The following is a 20,262-nucleotide window of genomic DNA, read 5'->3' as shown; positions in this document are numbered from 1 at the left end:
TATTGTTCATAGGACCCCACCTGTAATGGAACTTAATTGAGATAATCATAGAATACAGCTGTGTGCAAACTATAAAAAGGACCCTATATCAGAGTCCAGAGGCTATAAACAACGTGAAAGGGTTAATTTGTACTAGACAACACCGGTTATTGAACTGAGAAAATTAAAAAGAGAGCTGTGACAGACAGGTGGCAGGCTTGCAAACTCATACAAGGTCCCTTCATAGGGATGCTTAATTACTTAAGAGGAACCTCTGATTAATTAATTGCCTCGTTAGCACGCACCTGTCTGGGGAACTTTGGACAGCAGTTCCAACATCCTCCTGTACTCCAAAAACTTCTTGTTCCTACGATCTCCCCTGCAGAGAAAAAAAAAAGCCAGCATAATAATAATAATGATTAACTGTATTACATGAAGCCTATTGCACCTTCCCATCAAATCACGAGGCTCCGACAGGCTTCTAGCTGTAACCCCAGAGCAGCCACTGAGCTGAGCTGTCAAAACACAGACGAACGAGTGCTGAGGTGGTGCTGAAAGCTAAGCTGAACCACAGCGGGAGACTCACAAACAGTGACGTTTCAATTCATTTTTCAGCTAAAAAATACAATAAAATGTGTTTCGGGGAATTCGGTGTTGGTGCAATAAAACCGAGCGAGTGCCCTCCAGTTGCTTGAACCTGTATAAGTGAGCCACAGGGCTTTCAGTATTATTATTATTGATTTGGTGCACTACAGACTAATCTTGGCTCCGATCACAACCATAGCTCAGAAAAAAACATGCTGGTATTTCACAGTGTAAATAAGGCACGTCAGAGCCATACAAGGACATAAACACAGCACTAAAGGGAAAGTGTAGGGTTCCATGCCCAAAATAAGACTGAAAATCGCTCGACAACAAATTGCCATGCTTCTTGTAAGATATATCCTGCAATACTGTAGCTCTTAGCTAATCCCCAATTCCCAGTACATGGAATAACAATAAGACTCCTATTGCACAGCAGTTTCACCCATTCCAGGTTTTACTACGAACTTGGATCAGTCACAGTGTGTATAGGTAACAAGCGCAAGTGTCTCTTATTAAACTCAAAGTAAAACCAGGAATGGATCAAACTGCTATGCAATGGGAGTCTTATTTCCATCCCTGGAATAAACAGGTGGGCAGCTTGTAAAAAGTACCTGGAGTGCCCTTATTCAGAGTTTACGTTTTTCTGCAGCACAGGTTCAAATTACTTTCTCATAGCAATTCATTTAAAGCCAGGGAACCAGATGTGAAGTAGAAGAATACTAAGAAGATACCCCTGCAGGGATGGATTGCACTCCTATTGCATAGCAGTTTCACCCATTCCAGGCTTTACTACGAGCTTGATTAGCCACAGTGTGTAGAGGTAACAAGTTCAGGTGTGTTTTACTAAAAATTGTGCCACGTGCTCTGAAGAGTTCATTCAAGCACAATTCACCTGCATTTGGAAAGTCAAAAGTCAATTTTTTTTTTGCATCTACTTGGAATCCAGTTTGAATACAACATAAAAGTACATTTAAAATGAATGCTTATGGGATAGCAAAAAATCCGAGATGGAATTGAACCAATAACGGTATAAAACTGCTATGCAACGGGAGTCTTATTTCCATACCCAACGTGTATTTTTCAGATACCCAGGTCCAGAGATTTTTCAGACTGTCCCTGCAAAGTCTCATGAAGTTTGGGGCGAGTGGTTACCAAGTAAACTCACGGTAGGCAGGCGCCGTATTTATCCAGCAGGAAGTTGGAGAGGTCCTGAAGGATGGGCTGGCTGTGCAGGGCCACAAACTGCTCTCTGCAGACCTGCCGAGGAGGGGGACACAAACACACACTTAGATTAAAACTGCGCAAGCTAGCAATCACCAGACCCGCCCGAGTCACATTAAACTATATTAAAAAAAAAAATTACACACTAAATGCAAGCAAAAAATGTCAGCAGTTTGAATTAAAATCAGAATGTACTTACACACTGTGCCTGTCTTTGGATCTGTAGCCTGCCCAGGTTAGTTTGAAGTTAGTGTAACATTTGAATGGTTTTAGAAGGCCAAACACCAGTACCTATCCAGTAAAAGGCCGCGATTATCAGAAGCAGCTTGAAAACACGATTTGGTTTTCCGAACTTCAATTTTGTGCTTACATCATTTCGATGATTTCTGTAAGCATTTTGTCTTGGCATTTGAGTCAGCACTGCTGTTCCTGGCTATAAATAATGACCTGTCTTGACATGGTTTCACACAGCAGCATATGGCAAGAGCAGCCTGTAGAGCATGTTTAGAAAAACCTTGGTTTCCAGGGAAGGCTTCAGGGCCATTAAACATGCTGTGGCTACAAGGCGGACCCCGCGGCTGCCATCCAACGAGCACACACAGAAAGATCAGTCCCAGGGGGAAGGAGAGAAATTGAGTTTTGTGATGAAACTTGAACCGTCTGCTTTGAAGAATCCATGGCACTGCTCAAAACAAGGCTCCCCAGATTACCAGCAGATACAATCATGCATAATGCATCTTCGCCTCTACAGTAATGGCATGAAGTCCTTTTTTGGGTTGGGTTATATCCTCGCATGCAGTGGCTTATCTAGACAAGTCACAGTGCTGTATTTTAGCGCTGAAGGTTTGGGGTTTTATTAAAAGATTCAAAGTGTGGGTGTCATTTTTACCTTATTCATCACATCTACCGTGACAGCGTGGGTCCAAAAGCAGTCGTGAACAGAGACGAATGTTAATCCAGCGCTGGAAGGAAGAAGACATTTAAGTGTTTAACAGAGGAGTCTGTTACTCCATTGTAAATTTACATGGTCATTTCACAGCTCTTCTACGCTCTCCCCTAAGTGTTTACCAGAGTTTGGCATGGGCGGGGTAATTCAAAATGCTGTCCAAAATGTTTTATCACTGCCTCCTAGTTACCTTTCGGATTGCATTCGGATATAAACCGATAAAATGTTGACTTGATAGAAAACTCTTCACCTCATGTTATTCAGAGGACACTCTGTAGGTTTTTACTATACCTCTCAGGTAATGTGCTCTCACTGTGCTTTACTACTCTAGCAAGGCATTCACTATGGGAAATAAATATAATGCTCTTACTGCTCTGGATCAGCGAGAGTGCGCTGAACCTCAATATTATTAAAAGGGAATGAGAAGTCTAGAATGCATCCCGTATGAGAGCAACAATACGATGCAAGCTTGCCAGAGACGTGTCTCCTGAGAGCTAGACCGCTTCCTGAGCTACACTCTGCTCTTTGCCCCCTTTCTCTCTCCCTCGCTCACCTGTAGCAGTACAAGGCTGTCAGCATCATGTGTGTGGAGTCAAGGGAGTGGATGAAATTCGGAGGAAAGGCGTTCTTCTGCTTCACCGTGTCAGGACGCCTGGCAACAGACAGGGGGTTCATTGATGTATTAGAGAACTAACAAACGCACAGATAGATGTAGAGTGGCCATGCAGCCAGCCAGGCTCCATACATTTAAATAGACTTCATGCATATAGTGTAGCATGCCTGAACGGTTTCGTTGTTTTTTTGGTTGGAGCACAATACAGCAGTCAATGTGCGCTTGCTTATTTTTATCCCTCTCGTTCGATTTCCCTTTCAGCCAGTGCAATCCCTGACAAGTGCAGGCAGGCAGGCAGACAGGCAGGCATGATGCAGAGAGGCAGGGAGGTTGTGAAGTGGAATGGCCCCACGCTGCTTCTCTGTAGTAGACTGGTGGTTTTTAAAACACAGGAAATCTGCACTGTGCTAAATCAACCACAGCCTCGCACCTCACTTAAAATTGGGATTACTGAGGGGCCTTAAACATCTTGCAACTTTTCTGCACGCTTTGAAAAATAGAAAAAAATCACCACCCGAGATTAATTTAGCTATGGGAAATAATTATAGCTATTTAATTGGCGAATGTGGATTGCGAGCGACTGGTTTCACAGACTCTGTTTAGCACTAAATCTTGAGGATTACCTTACTTGGGCGGTCCAGGGTTAATGCTAATCAAGGACTGTGAAACCAGCCATAAGGGTTATCATAGCAAAGCATTTATATACAGAAAGAACCGAGAGTCTGAACTATTGGACAGAAGCCTGCAGAAGGACAGGCACACTCACATCGCCTCACTCTGTAGCTTAGCATTCCTTTCACATGGGAAGGTCACAACAAACACCTGACTGTGCAGCAACCGTTCTCTCAGCCCTTCAAGCAACATGATGAAATGCAGAACATTCGCAGATGGCATTTAAAACCCCACAAATGCCACACAGGATTGTCAGTGGGCTGACACAGCTGTGATTTCCATTAAGCATCTGCCTCCACACGCCATGGCTCAAGTCAATGAATGGGACTGCCTGCTGAACAGACCGACTGACTGACTCACTTCATTCCATTCATTCATTCATTCATTTGCAGTGCTTTATATAGGGTTTATGATTAAACTAAAGGAAACACATGCCATCAGGTGCATTTTGGCTTAGTAATCATAAGAACGGGGAACCAATTGAAAAAACCCTGGCCTTGTGCCACTGCTGTTGATTGACATGAAAGTAATTGACATTTTGCCCTAAAAAAAAAAAACTCCCAAAAGACATGCAGAGGCTTACAGTATTTTTTCTGTCATAATAAAACTATTTTTGCCACTCAAGGACTCTCAACCACATCTACATGGAGCTGCTGTAGATAAAGAGAAGGACAGTGGCTCAGTGGTTGAAGTACTGGGTGGGCTGCAGAGCAGCAGGATGTGGGTTCAAGGGTTTGGTGTAAAAGAGAAATCAGTGATCAGAAAGAGGTGAGGGGGGAAAAAAAGCAGGATTAGAAACTCTCGACACAAGCCGAAAGGTACTTACTCGCTGGCATCGTGGCTGATCTGCAAACTCAGAAACTGGATGTTGCTCTTCAGCTAGGGAGAAGAACACAGTAGATCATTTTTTTTGTCAAACAGCTGAATAACAACAGTAACCATGTACCGTGGAAAACTAAGACCTAACGTGACATGAATAGTGTGACTATTACATGTCAGTCATGCAAACAACTCTTCGTATTTAAAATTTAAAAAAAAAGTTTGTGTATTTTTCCAGTTTATCAACCAACTATTTAGAAGCAGCGAACCAAATAATTAGAGCACTGTGCAAAGTCTATTGCATGAACGGTTCTTTGCTTTTTATAGGGGAAGCTTGGGCATTGTATCCAGGTGATTTAATATATAATAGTCAGACTCTGTCACTCAGGCTACCTCATAATGACCTCATTGCACAAGTTGGGGATGAGGGCCTGTATTTTACACTACAGCCAATTTCTGGAAAATTGGACAAAATTTGTTTTAGCAAATCACACACACAATTAAAAATAAAAAGTGACAATTTTTTTTTTTTAAATGTAGTAGTGGCAATAATAATAATAATAATAATAATAATAATAATAATAATAATAATAATAATAATTCTATATAAATAAAGAGTTGGAGGTTGCAAAAGCTCTACTCAGGTCCTGAGCAATTCAATGACTTAATAACGAGCTTTAAAACTGTGCCCTCGAGGACTGCGATTATTGTGCCCCTCATCTCGTGGACCCCCGGGGGCACACGTCTCTCAAGGCCCCTGTATTTCAGGGCCACGTTGTAGGTTTCTCCCCCTCTCCGTTCTGCCACGGTCCACCCGCCTCTAAGAGCTATTGATCAATCCCGTTGTGCGCTGGACTTCGGAAGGTACATTCGACGGCTCCTCTCCTCTAATTATTTATATCTCCTGTAGCACTTGCAGAACTCGCCTGACCTTTTCGCTCGCCGTTCCGTCCTTGAAACCCTGTCCGCATTCATTACAACAGAGCCGGGGGAATTAAGAAGAGAGAAACTCCAGCTAAGAGCCTGACAGCTCCCCTCCCTTCCTCCCCTCTCTTTTGCTCTTTCTCAACCCTCCCGGAGACTAGAACAGGCCGCTTGACATATCCCAGCCAACAATTAGCTTTATCGAGTCACTTTGTCAGTGGAAAACATTATTTGTATCCCATCAAGTGTCTTTAGTGTTATCTGGGGAGCCCCTCCCTCCTAGTAAAAAAGCGACACACATCACGCTTGACCATTGCTGAATCATAACGGAATTTCAGACGTCAGGGGGGTTTGATTGCGGTTCACATCTTAGACATTTAGAGAGATGCAAATTATTGTTAATATTATGATTTTTTTTTTTTTTTTTTACTGCAACATTTGTGTGATCAATACAGTAGTTTTGATTGCATTTTAATTTGAGATTCAAACTTCAATAGGAGTGATGCTAATTTTGTGTTTGCATAGCAGTTCACTTTTACAATGGTCAAAACAGTTTAACAACATTTCCCTTATGCAACTTTACCAGGGTATTCTTGCAGTTCTCCCCCATGCTTTTCCCATGGTTATACTGTGCATTCACCATAGTCTACCCTGCTTTGCCATGTTTATTAATATGCTTTACCATACCTTGCTGTTCTTTACAATGCTCGCCTCTGCTTTACCATGCTTGCACTGTGCTTTATTACACTTTTACTATGGTAAACTTTTATAAAAGGTTTAAACATTAAAACGTTTAACTTAAACACGTGAACTAGAAAGCAGGTATGAAAACAATGTAAGACGCACAGCCCTGGCATTAAAACGGGTACCGTTCAGCTCTTGGTACCACTGCTTCCGGACTGACAGTGCCAACATGGCACTCCGGACTCTGCAACAGTGAAATTAAATCCGAGCTGCAAGCTCTCCCATAGAAAATCAGCCTCTCCACAAGAAAACACAAACTTAAGTTTCTTTCTTCCGTAATCCTTCAAATCACAGCCTACATTGTATATCCCCCAATGCTATTCATTTTTATAATCACTTGATTTGAGCTCAAGAAATTATTTTTTATAATCTTTTTGTTTTGTAACTCAACAAGAACAGATCCCAATCCGATTAAGTAATTGAAGATCACATTCCGCGCGGGTTTACGGATGCGTGTCTGGGTCCCCGGAAGTCTCTTGTGTAATTATCTAGCCCGCTGTTCGCAGGGAGTCTGGAATACTAATTTCGATTTCCTGATTCAATTTATTCAGAGATAGCGAGAGAGATGAAGAACTGATCGCAGAGGTGACTGAAGACAGCTGGCAGCGTGCCGGGTAGCAGCAAACTGCTTTGAAGGAGATGCTGTCGTCTCAACTTACACTTCCCAGTAACATATTTGACCCCTTTGTGTCCGGGATACACCTGTTTTGCAGGTGAATATCCATCTACAGTTTCTCTGGTCCCTCAATCTTTATGTACGCCTGCCCGTGCTTATTTTGTAAATTAAATAATAACTTCCGACGCGATTACTGTCATTAGCTCCTCAGCTAATGGAACTCCAGTGAATGATGCGATTGCCCCAGGCCTAAAATGACTGCCTGCATACTTCATAACACACACACACACACACACACACACACACAGGCACACTCAGACACACACACAACAGCTGCTTCTCTAACACACTCTGTCTCTCAAGCAGTCCTCATGAAACCCAGAACACACAAATGGGCCTGCGATTCATTTTACAGGGCTGGAAATAAGACCCCTGTTGCATAGCAGCATCACCCAGGTGTTACTTTAAGCTTGATCAGCCAGTCTATAGGTAACAAGCTCAGGTGCGTCTTATTAAACTCATAGTAAAAACCAGGAATGGCTGTGCAATGGGAGTCTTATTTCCAGTTGGAATACAACATGGAAATAAATGAATGCTTAAGGGATCAAGAACTGTTCTGAGATGTAATTGAACCAATCGCGTTATAAAACCAGCAAGTTTACTGGTAGTTTCAAGAAGGACCAGTTCATGTATTGTTCCGATTAGTTTCTTGCTAGTCACATTCTTCTAGGAAACATTTGCCTTTTCCATTGCACTTGCATCTCTCCGCCTCCACGAATGCTCATCCTGCATGACGAAGATACGAGACAGGAGACGGTTCCCTTCAGTATTAAATAAGTAATAAACTACAGGGCCCTAAACTACAGTATCCTAATAATAAATCACAATTACAGTGATGAAAATCCCATAACCATTTAGAGAATGAATTATTCCAGTGTACTCACCATTGCACTCCTGCTATCAAATGCAATGGCCCATTGTGTATGGCGTCTACAACACTGTGCTTTTCCAGCACACCGTAGGGTTTGCAATGGCAATGTCTTGGGTGGGTATTAACACTGAAACCCTTACATGAACGCTTTTATTCTCTGAACTGTCAGCCAAGGTTGTTTTTTCCTCAGTGTTGCATGCAACTTCTCCACCCTCCCAACCCCCTTTCAATTCCATCTCCCAGTAACAGGTCTATGAAGCTAGGTATCTGTGCTCAGCAACCAAATGAAATTGGGCACCAGGCATTTTCTACAATGATTAAATATGATTAAGCAGGGAGGAACTCATAAATGCAGTATGGGGCAGAGCCATGTGATTTATGAAAACCTTCATCAGGCAATCCATTAAAAAAAGAGCTATAAAATATAATGACCTGAGATGCACTGTAATATGAACACCTAGAATATTATCTTCATGAAAGGGGGCAGCTATGTGCAGTGTTTTAATACATTTAATAACTGCGTGTTAATCTATATGTAAATATTGGCTGTTCAAGCTCACCGCTGTATTGCTGGTGACATTCACAGAGCGTGAACCAAAACTGGAGTTACAAAAGCTGCAGGTTAGCAAAGCTGAGGATTATATTATGTGTAACTTTGTAAACCTATTACTAATTGATCGTTACCAAATCTGAAAGCGCACATCACATTCGTTCACAAAGGAGCACCCTCATGAGTTAAAGGGCTGTTTGGATTAACTAAATTAAAATGTGGGAATTGTTAAAACTGAAGACGACAGCCTGGTTATCTAAACGTCTTGCAACACTGTACCACTGGAAACGTTACGAGTACAGCAGGCTGATTCGAAAGGGTTTGTCTGTGTAAATATGCTTTTAAACTTTAAAATAAAAAAAATGAAATACAAGAACAAAAAAAAAAAAAAAAAAAAGGACAGCAGAAATGACAGTGTTTGTTTACTGCAGGGAGTCCCACAAGCAATGAGGCCAATTTTATAAAGCAGCGTGCAGAAATGAAATGAGGTCAGCTCGGTTTGTGTGGCTGGTGGAGGGAGTGTAACTCCTCATGTTGCTCCACTCTGACACGTTCACTCTGTCTCGCTCCGGGTTCTGCTTTATATTTAACAAGGCAGCTCTGTAAATCTACAAGCCCTGCATTGATACAGGGTAAAGCATGATCGACAAGAAACGCACGTGTCACCTTGAGAATCAAACAGGAATGCAATGCCAGACAATGGCTGTACCTTTGACTGACACTGTTTCTTGTCAAACTCCATAATGAGGTTGAAGATTTCACATTGTCAATTGATCTGATAGGAGCGTGTGAGTGAGTGTATTCTGAGACTGTGACACACGCCTACAACATACAAGGGAGCTGGACAAGAAACCTGCAGTAAACCCGATCATGAGACCACTCGGACTGAGGGTCAGTGGAGTTGGTTGGGCTGATTCAGTACCCACTGAGCTCAAATTAATCTGTTTGTTAGGGTCTACTAACATTGTCAACAGTGCGTGGAGCTACCATGGGCAGCTGGGATTAAATAAAACCAAGATCGATCAACCCACCCCCCACCCCTCGCCACCCAAGCTCAGAGTGGCCTGGGCTTGCAGTGTACTCACAATAGTGTTCTTGGTGCGGTGATAAGGCTGTACAATAGGCAGGCCAAGAGGGGTCACCCACTCCACAGAACTGCCAGATTTGGCAATCAGTCTGGCGCTCTCTGTGAGCCAGTCCTAAAAAGAAAAAGAGAGAAATAGGGACAAAACCGACAGGCTTAGGACTTCCTCCCTGCTCAAATACCACTGCCTCCACGATGCCGCCATGCAACACTGCTCCCCAGTGCAGCGATGGAAATAAGACTCCCATTGCATAGCAGTTTGATCAATGGCTTTACTATGAGCTTTATCAGACACACCTGAGCTTGTTACCGATACACGGTGGCCAATCAAGCTTGCGGTCAAACCTGGAATGGGTGGAACTGCTATGCAACAGGAGTCTTATTTCCATCCCTGCAATGCTAATGATGACATCCCAGGGGTTTGCCTTGGAAAATGCCTTGAAGGGAAACCCTGTTAGAACACACACACCAATGCAGAGCAGACGATCCTGGTTGTGTAAAACAAATTCTCCAAATCCCAGAGCCGACTGGCTGCCAATCGAGCCCATTTATCAGGCTGTCAGGCTCCCTGAGTCTCTTCACTGCCTGCCTGCCTCACTGGTACAAGGGACAGAGTCTGTGATTTATTGTCTATTTAGCCATTAAAATGAAAAACTGTGAGAAATTGCCATTTAAGATGCAGTGACCCACTTAAGAGAAAGTTAACTTTCTTATACTGACAATTGCAAATTGCAAATCCTTATAACAAAGGAAGCAGTTTAATGGATTTAAAAAAAAAAAAAGTGGATCCTTTCATTTTAGTTGCTGGTTGTAAATTATCAGAATCAATTTCGTGTAGCAAGATCAATTCACCAACACATTAGGAGAAGAAAACTAGTCACCTGAAGGGCTGGTTTCACAGAATCTGATCAGCACCGATCTGGGGCCTCCTTATCCAACGTAACATTTGGTACTCCCAAGATTGGTGGCACAAGAGCAGATAATTATGTCTGCTGCACAGCATTAAATGAGTTATTACCAAAAGTCAAAACGTCTCATTAGATGTAGTTCCCAGCTAATCAGTGTGCAGTCAGGTTTTTTAATTTGGATGGTTTTGCAACATTGGAAAAAAAAAAAAAAAAAAAAAGATTTTGATATAATTAGGCATCTCAACATTTTATTCAGCAGGCTGCAGGGCTGGCACAAGTACTATTTAATTAGCAATACATACATCTGGAGCAATGGTAGGGTAAGCTGGAGATGGCCAGGGCTGGTTGCATGTTTGACGAGGTGTAAAATATTCCAACAACACCAATGATCTTATCATGGCAGCCTAACCTAATAGGATTCTGCCAGCTGATGCAGCTGAGAGTGAGAATGTCTTGTGTTCCGAACAGTGCATTAAAAAAGTCTTTCAACTTGTTACTTCCAGTCACGTTGGGCTCAAAGCTACTTACTCCAAATCATTAGCACTTCTTTTTCCAGGAAAAAAAATAAAAAGAAGAACAGCAATAAAAATATTAATACGAATAAAAGAGGACTTCGGATCCTCTAAATTAAATGTCTGTTTTGGTCATTTTTGGTTCGATAACCCCAATAGCCTTGCCCTGTGCACCGTACCCAAGTCCACCCTGATAAATTTGCACACTAACTTTTCCAGTTACCCCAGGCTTTTCCAGTGGTTATACTAACCATGGTTTCCCATGTCTTCTTAAAATGGTTTACCATACTTCTCTGGGCTTCACAATGCTTATCTGTGCCTTCACTGCTTTATCACACTGCGCTCTGCTTTTACTTTGGGAAACTTTTCTATATGCTGCTGTGGCAGGGGTCATCTTACCTGGATTTCTCTGGTTCCTGTGAACATCTCCTTCAGGCTGGTAAAGACCTGCTGCACCAGGTAATGGGAGGCGTCCCAGACGTACTCCTGAAGATAGAACAAGATCTCTGGTCAGCACCGAACCCTCAGGGGCCTCTCGTGCAACCAGATCAAGCATATTCGCTTGGTAATGAGAGAGAGGAGCTGGAGTTGTATAAACTGAAGCAGTTAAGATTCCATTTAATTTCCTAAACTAAGACGTTTGAAACTTTAACTAAATCTACAGCACCTCCTTCACCCGAGTCTGTCTTACCAGCAGTGTATTTATTTTATTTAAGTCTACAACAGAAATGAAAAAGATCCTCCACGTCTTCTCTCACATAGCTGTGCCATGTTCAAACAAAGGCTTCACGTGAACGAATGCAAATTCTTGTGAAAATGCTCTGCTTAAATGCAGGGCTGTCACCTAAGCAATTCTGTTTTAAGGATCACAGGGAGATTCCTGAATAACAAAGTGCATGATCGGGATTGGAGTTTGGTTCAATCTCTACAGAACCAATACTACAGCAGTCAAATCGTCCACAACATTAGCATGGCTATGTGCAAAGCCCTGTGCTCCATCCAGTGAAGAATGAGTTGATTCTGGTATCAGCACTCTGCAGCTGCGACCTGTCACTTTCTCCCAAATATACACTGCAAGCAGTCAGCAATAGCTGCAGAGAGCAAGCAAAGGAAGCAGGGAGCAACAAACACACATAGGGAGGCAGAGGGCCTGGGCCACATAATAATCATAACGATGCAGGCTTGTGAATTCAAGCCTGGCAGCTGGGGGTCATTTAAAAAAAGATATGTGTTTATTTTTTTAAATAATTTTTTTATATAAAGAAAAATAAATGAACGGTTTCTAGGTTAACCTTAATGGTGTCATGTTTATTTTAAAATGTTAAAAGTCCCGACATGCTGACACACACTCAACAATACAAAGCCAGTCCACTTCAGGGATGCTAATCAGACTCCCGTTGCTACAGCAGTTTGATCCATTCCTGGTTTAAACTACGAGTTTAACAATGCCTCTCCCGAGCTTGTTACCTATACACACTGTGGCTAATCAAGCACCTAGTTCAACCTGGAATGGGTGAAACTGCTCTGCAAAAGGAGTCTTATTTCCATCCCTGCACTTGCATATCAGCTGTGTATATGACTTGTTGATTCCTGTTCGCTGTGCTGGCATAGTACATTGTAGGCATTGAGAAAGACATTCTAATCAAGACGGTTGTCAAGAGACTTAATTTTCTTTTAGCGTGAATATTCTACCAGTTTGTGTTTTTACACTGTAGGCTTGCATGGCACTGTAAGAGCGACGGCTCCAGCAGGTTACCTTGGGGAACTCTTCTATCTCCTTCAGTCTCTTCTCGATCTGCAGCCGGCCTCCGTACCGCGTCACCCCGTACACCACCGTCATCACGGTCTGCTTCACCACCTTCCTGTTGATGAAACCCTCCAGCACCTGCGCCACCTTCAGGCCTTTCTCTGCATCGCGCGCACGGAACTCCTCCACCTGGCAGCGGGGTCAGAGAGGCACACGACACCCACAGTCACACACACGCCACAGCCCACAGCCCACACTGTGCACGCTACTGGAGGAATCATCGCTGCCATCAAGCATTTCTGACATACAGCAGACTCTCACCTGATTGCCAGCACCTGCTTTCTGTGGAGAGCTCAATCCGATTAATAGGTTCGTGCAACACTATTATTTTGCGATCTGACTTACACAGCAGATAAAATCTCAAATGCTGGTCATGTGTAGTAGAACAGTCTTTTACGACCTTACTAAATGATACAAGCCCATATTTACCATTACTGCAGTCTAGACAATAGGACCTTGTTTGATCATCTAGTGTCCCTTTGGATGTAGCAGTTTTAGTGAATGTCTTAGCCTCATTGTATTGCCCACGTCTGGCCAGTTTGAAGAATGCTCACCAGCGCCCCCCGCCTGGTGTTCAAACTCTCACCTGCTGCGCCACTCCACTGTACACGTCCTGGGGCACCTCGCAGGGCATCAGGTTGACCGAGGTGGCGCCGATGACATCACGACCCAGAGCTGCGTAATGCTGAAGCCCGTTACATGAGCCATCCTGGGAAGGGGGAATGGGGTGTTCAATTACTCAACATTGAAACCTGAACACAGGTATGCAGCCAGTCAGAAAACACATTGGGACCAGCCTTCCAATAGAACCCTGTGACATACGAATGACAGCATTATTAATGAGGGGTTCTCAAAGTAGGGGTCGGGATACAAACACATCATAAGCAGACTTCTTTCTTTCTTTCTCTCTTTCACTACCTGCTCAGTCAACTGCAGTGAATATTCTGTAGTGATCTGTGTTATGGAAGTCTGCCTGATTAAGAATTGTTTACTATGTATTTCTATAATATATTATATTCAAATGGTGGCTCAGTTACAACAAGTTTGAGAAACGTTGGCATATAAAATACATTTCCTAATTCATTTGTTGCAATCTGAAAGGTCTGCAGGAGGTTTGGAGAAGATTCGTGTCGGCTGTCATCTTCTCCAAACGATTTCGCACAGATATACACCTCTATTAATATCACAGAAAAAGAAGATCACAGCGATGAAGTACTGCGAAAGCAGATGGAGCATTACCCCGGGTTTCAAATCACAACTCGTCTGAATGTCAGCCAGTAATGCATTCCAACATCTGGCTCCAACACTTTGTAAAATATTGGTGGCCGGGCCTCGCTTTAATTGCCTCTAATATGAGAATTAGACTGCGTGCACGACAGAGCCTGCAGGTCTACAAGCCTGGCAGGGCTCAGCCCCTCGCCATGCAAAACTGGATTTCGTGGAGTGCTCAAAGCCAGGAACGTGGAGAGCAGGTCTGTTCAACTGCACTGTTATATTCCAGCACAGTCAGGCTATCACAGCCAACTCCATCGCTGCAACACCACAATCTGCACTTGCTTAGCAATCTTTCACCTTAACAGCGCTGCTGGATATCCTAATTGGAGACGGGTTTAACCCTTTCATGCACGGCGACCTCATGTAGGGCCGGATAAAGAACTTGCTTCTATCTGTATATATGCAAATGCATGATGACCTCATATAAGGATGCAATTTTTCTTCCCCATATAAAAGCAATGGAAAAAAAAAAATTGAAAACATTTTCAATGAAAATATATATTTATTATGTGTCCAAAACTACTTTCTATTTTTCAGCTATTTTCAATATTTCATGCATGATCTGGCACACAACTTTCACCCAAGACTCCAAGAGGTTACTATTGCAGACTGCCAGGAGCACATGGGAAAATTAGCCGAATGTGCATGCCACTCTACAAAACAATAAAAAGATTGGAGATTATAATAAATCTTTTTTTTTTTTTTTGTCCATTAACAGCCAGAGGGAGGCATCACTGGCATGTTATGGAATCGGTCATCGTTACAGAGGAGACAGCTCCCGGGCCAAATCCAGTAAACACAGCTTTGTTTCCAGAGTGATCTATGAGGTGCTCCTCGTGTGGAATAACAATCCGATTACTCTGCCGTATAAATGACAGGCCCTCGTCCTAATGAACACAGCAGAGCTCTGTCAGGAACTTGACAAGGGCAGTTCTGCAGCCCTGCAGGAAATGAACCATCGCTCCTGCAGAGGCTTTCGTGCTGTGGAATGCAGACCCCTTTGCACAACGCTGCGCAGTAATGTAAAAATAAATACAAATGTGGTCTTCTTTAAGGTGGAGAGACTGAGGTTTTAAAATAAATCCATTAACCTTATTTAGCTCTAGCAGCATGTTCACACCCACGTACTTCCTTAATGCATCCCAATCACGTGACATACAGGATCACTAGAAAAAAAAAGTGGACCCGTATGCATCAAGCCTGTCTCCACGTGGTAAATTCTCATCTTTAATCGAAGAGTTCTAGTCACCTTCAGACCTTTCAGATTGCACTTGGGGTATAATCTATTTTACAGATCTCTTCGAAACATGTCTACGAGAACCCTCTCTATGTGCGTGCCATGGTTTTAATTGCCATCATGTTTCAGTTAAGATTTTACAGTTGAAAAACTAGGCAGACAAGCACTGAATGCAGCCAAAGTTTTATAGTAGAATGACTAGAAAAACAGACGTGCACCAGCGTTGATGAACCTGCCCCCCACCCCACCCCATGTGGTAGAACATGTGACCTGCACTTCCAGAGATGTGGAAAAATCAAACCGGTCCCAGGCAGCGCTGCACAGAAACCTGCCAGCCCCTCTGTCAAGTAAAGGTCACCAGGACACTCTGGACTGAGCTGGATGAATAATGGATGTCTCTCCAGGTACTCTGGAAGACAGCAGGCCTGCAAGATGCACTCTCTGCATGAGTTTAACACCAGCCTCCCCTTTCCAGCTCAGGAGAGTAATCCTCATTACAAAATCACCTACACAAGTCAATGAATCAGCGGTAAGGCTTTTAACATGAATCACGGTACGTCTTACCCTGCGTACAGGCGTCATCCCGCAGGTCTGACGTTTAAAAGCACCACCACCTTATTTTATGTTTAGTTGAGGAGTTCTTGAGTTCAGTATTGGTTTAAGATTTTAAGAGTTGATACGCTGTGTTCTGGGTGTCTCTTCTTATAACAGAAAGCATTCCCCGCAGTTTGGGAGCTCTGTCTGCTCAGATTGTGCAAAACAGTTTCTGTTCTGATGATGAGAGGCAGGAGATAACATCTCTCATACAAAAGAAGACACACAACATTAACGTATGATTCAGATCTGCAGTTACAATAGACTATGGCGGTTAGAACAAATCTGTTTCTTTTGGACGGTCGTTCTTAACCCTATAGCAAGCCTGTAGGAGATGTAGGAGCCAGCGATGAGGGAAGATCACTTCATCCAGAGTCCAGGGCGCTGCTTTAGGACAGTTGTCAGCTGTAATGTGGGGTGTGTTAGTTCTACCTTACCTGGTGCACTGGGAAATAGGAGATGTATTCGGTATGGTCTGGGGATCGGGAAGCGTTCGCTATCTCAATGCAGCATGCCAGGGCCTGCCAAGGCTCATCTGCATTCATCCACCACTTCCTGCCCTGCGGGCGAAACACAAACCGATAATCAAAGCAGCGCGGCTACCAGGAGATCACAAATCAATGGAGACAAGAGGCGGGAGGCAGGATTACACACAGACCATTAAAGGGTTCTATTGATGTTTTTTTGTCTCATGCTACATTGTAAATCATTTCAGAGCAACTTTTTCAACCTTTTATACAGAACATATTCTATTTTTTTTTTTTTTACCATAACTTCAAATATTCAAATGGCGAAGCGTTTAACTGCTACGGTTAGCGTTACTAAAAGGTTTCCAGTTTAAAATATACAAACTGAAAGAAATTCCCACAAATTTCACATTTATTAAAAAATCTGCAAAATACACATGCACAAAACGTGCATAATAACTGAGTTTATATATGGTGTATAAATGAAAAAAATATTCATACACGGTCACGGTCAGGGTGGTTCTGAAATACTAAATAGAAACTTAATACGGCATTTCTAAATTTAGCACTACTGAGTGTTTCATAGTTACAGTGAGGGGCTTGTCTGCCGAATCCAGAATATCATCCATGATGCGGTTGGCGTACTGCAGCCTCTCCCGCAGAGAGTCCCTCTTCTTCAGCCCGGTCAGGTTAACCAGGTGGATCTTGATCCAGTCCAGGCCGTGGGGCCCCAGAGGCTTCCCCTCCGCGAACAGGAGCACGGCCCGCGTGACGTCGCTTCCCAGGTGGTTGAAGTAGGGCGGGCAGGGGTAGGTGCGGCCGCGGAAGTCCATGTTGTGGGGAAACCAGAAGAGCTGGTCGCGCATGTGGTTGGCGATGGACAGCTTGTAGAGCGCGTCCATCCGCAGGCTGTGCATCTCCGCCCCCTTCTTCTTGCACTTGGCCAGCTCGCGCTTGAAGGAGGCCTTGTCTGCTTGCGAGCCCTGTCCCCCCCCGTGCGGAGCCATGCTGGGCATCCGGGGGGCCTCGGAGACCGGGGGGGGGATGTCCAGCTTGTCGCTGCCCTTGTCGTTGAAGATGGATATGATGATGTCCAGGATGGGCTGGTTGATCCTCCAGGCGCAGTTGCCCAGCTGGTTGAGGGAGTCCAGCACCGCGTGGAGGTCCTGGTCCTGGCATTTCTCCAGCAGCAGCTGGTGCTGGATGGCTCCCTCCACGCAGCGCATCAGCTTGGTGGGGGTCAGGATGTAGGCGCCGAATTTGGGGGAGGTCCAGGGCACGGGCGGGCACAGCATGGGCATCACGTAAGAGTCGAAGGTCAGCGTGGTCTCCACGGCCTCCGAGAGGATTTGGGTGAGGATGGGGTGAGGCTTGATGAAACCCACCTGGAAACATGATGAAGGACAAAGCAATTTACAAATGGACTGCGATCCATCCATCCAACCACGCAGACAGTGATTCGGATTTTGTAATCCTGTATTTTGTGATCGAGATTTCCTTTATATAAAAAAAAATAATAATAATAATTTCCTAATCGTAATTATTTGTAATCTGGATAAATGTAATCCAACAGTGACGATCAAAACGATCCAGATAAAAGTAATCTCGAGCACAAAATATAGGATCACAAAAAGCTACAAAAAAAAATAACATTGAAAAAGACTTTGACGAAATGTTTTATTGAATTTGTTCACTTTCTATTGGCATTTCTAAATGTAGCAGTATTGAGTGTTTTATAAATTAGGTAAAGTGTTTCCATTATTCACTTCATTATTACCACCAGAATAATCCCCAATGTAGAATGGTTACCTGGTGGTTGCTGCGGAAGGTGTACATGTGGTACAGCACTGGGATGAGCTTGGTCTCCTGGGCGGGGCTCAGCACGTTGCTGTTCACCTTCACCTCCCGCACCAGCAGCTCCACCAGGTGAGTCCCCAGCTGCACCACCAGGATGTGGGGCCAGTGCGTGTCATCACTCAGGAGGGAGGGGCCAGAGTTCAGCTCCGCCTCCAGGCGCACCCAGTGCTCCCGCGGCAGGAACTCATTCAACTATTAAATAAATAAAGAATAAATATACACACACATACATAAATAACAGTAGGATTCTTACTGGCACCAAGGCTGTGATTCTGCTACTGCCAGTAGCTACACAAAACAGATTCTTAATATAAACCATCCATTTCACTCTCTAAACTTAAACTCAATAAAATGTAAGTACTTCTCTTCCTTCAGCCATGATGTTAAACAACTGGCAGCAGTCTTTTGAGGCTTCTTACTGGCAGTAGAATTTGTACTGGTAATAGGACACCCCCAAAAGACTGCAGAGTAACTTTTCTACTGGTAGTAACCACTTCATACACACACACACATACATACATGCACACATACACATCAATAAAATACTTAAACATGAATATTTGATTGCAAGGCTGAAGGCGTTCTCTCTGCGAGCTTCACCTCCAGTTGTTTGATCAGCGTCTGTGATTGCCTGCATGTCATTTGGGAGCAGCTCAGCGTATCTCTGGTATATGGTGCTCTGTGGTTACCTGTGTGTCTCTGGCCAGCAGCTCAGCGTATCTCTGGTATATGGTCCTCTGTGGTTACCTGTGTGTCTCTGATCAGCAGATCAGCGTATCTCTGGTATATGGTGCTCTGTGGTTACCTGTGTGTCTCTGATCAGCAGCTCAGCGTATCTCTGGTATATGGTGCTCTGTGGTTACCTGTGTGTCTCTGGCCAGCAGCTCAGCGTATCTCTGGTATATGGTGCTGATCTTGTCCACCATGCTGCTCTTGGTCTTCTTACGGATGGAGTATTTGTTGTAGATTTTGTTCCCCAGTTCCTTGGCCATGGTCAGCAGTGACTCCCCAGTGGGGGGCAGGCTGGTAACAGCCTGGGAGGGTTAGAGATAGGGTGGGGACAATGTTAATAGGCTTCTAGGCTGTATTATACTAAGACGTAATTCATGCCTTTTGTAATTCAGCCTTGAGGAGTCTTTTCAGAAGCAATCTATGCTGGAACAGTAAGCAAGCATGGGAAACAATGATCTAGCAGAACAACCATAGAGAATCATACAGAACTCACACCCATACTGTTAGAAAAGCGCAGATATAAAGGCCACTAAAACACAGCTTCAACTCAAGGGTTAGAAACACTCGCCCTGCTGCACCCAGTCACTTGAGCAATCAGCCCCCTGTTAAATTCAATTGCACCCCCTCTACAACCGCAAGTACAATTTTCAATAGTAAAACCTACAAACTCAGCTGGGCCTTATTCACATTCTGATAAGCGTGATCATTTGAGAGTAGATTTAGCAGGAGCCTCCATTTCTGGCACATGGTCTTTCCAATAACATCCCTAAACAAGGGGAGTTCTGAAATCCAGGACTCCGTACAGCAGGGCTAGCATGAGTTTCTAACCCTGCAATTGATCTGGGCTGGAGGGTTTGGAGTTCTGTACCTGCAGCATGATGTCCACGTACTCCTTGTCCTCCAGCAGGCAGAGGTAGGGGTAGAGGTTCATCCTCCAGCTCTTCTGTCCGCTGCTCCCCAGGTGCATCTTGCTCTCGCGGAAGGCTTGCAGGAGAGACTGGTGCCAGTGTGAGCGCAACTGAGCCAGCAGCTCCCTCTGAAACAACCACACACACACACAGACCAGATTGCATTAGAGAACTTTCCTACTTGCTCGCCCAGACTTCTGCACTCTTGAGTGAGTAGCAGAAATATCTATGAAACAACCTGGGGGAGAGATTCCCGTCTTTACTTAACTCCCACCTTCTTT

At 43.9% G+C, this 20,262-nt stretch overlaps 1 protein-coding gene across 1 annotated transcript in view; it reads right to left on the bottom strand.

Moving 5' to 3' along the window:
- The window catches only part of LOC117428956 (DNA-directed RNA polymerase, mitochondrial), a 40,317-nt gene that overhangs the window by 3,685 nt on the left and 16,370 nt on the right, over positions 1–20,262 (bottom strand). The window contains exons 7-20 of the mRNA XM_034912335.2: positions 19,942–20,109; positions 19,205–19,375; positions 18,294–18,533; positions 17,075–17,869; positions 16,455–16,577; positions 13,498–13,620; positions 12,861–13,040; positions 11,504–11,590; positions 9,686–9,799; positions 4,843–4,895; positions 3,285–3,383; positions 2,675–2,747; positions 1,730–1,821; positions 285–358 (exon numbers count right to left, since the gene is read on the bottom strand). Coding sequence (XP_034768226.2) covers positions 285–358; positions 1,730–1,821; positions 2,675–2,747; positions 3,285–3,383; positions 4,843–4,895; positions 9,686–9,799; positions 11,504–11,590; positions 12,861–13,040; positions 13,498–13,620; positions 16,455–16,577; positions 17,075–17,869; positions 18,294–18,533; positions 19,205–19,375; positions 19,942–20,109 — 2,392 coding nt within the window. The remainder of the gene's footprint in view (positions 1–284; positions 359–1,729; positions 1,822–2,674; positions 2,748–3,284; positions 3,384–4,842; positions 4,896–9,685; positions 9,800–11,503; positions 11,591–12,860; positions 13,041–13,497; positions 13,621–16,454; positions 16,578–17,074; positions 17,870–18,293; positions 18,534–19,204; positions 19,376–19,941; positions 20,110–20,262) is intronic.

Source organism: Acipenser ruthenus, chromosome 49 (assembly GCF_902713425.1).
Source record: "Acipenser ruthenus chromosome 49, fAciRut3.2 maternal haplotype, whole genome shotgun sequence".
NCBI classification, from domain to species: Eukaryota; Metazoa; Chordata; class Actinopteri; order Acipenseriformes; family Acipenseridae; genus Acipenser; species Acipenser ruthenus.
Note: the sequence above shows the minus strand (reverse complement) of the source record. Positions and strands in the feature narration are given on the sequence as shown.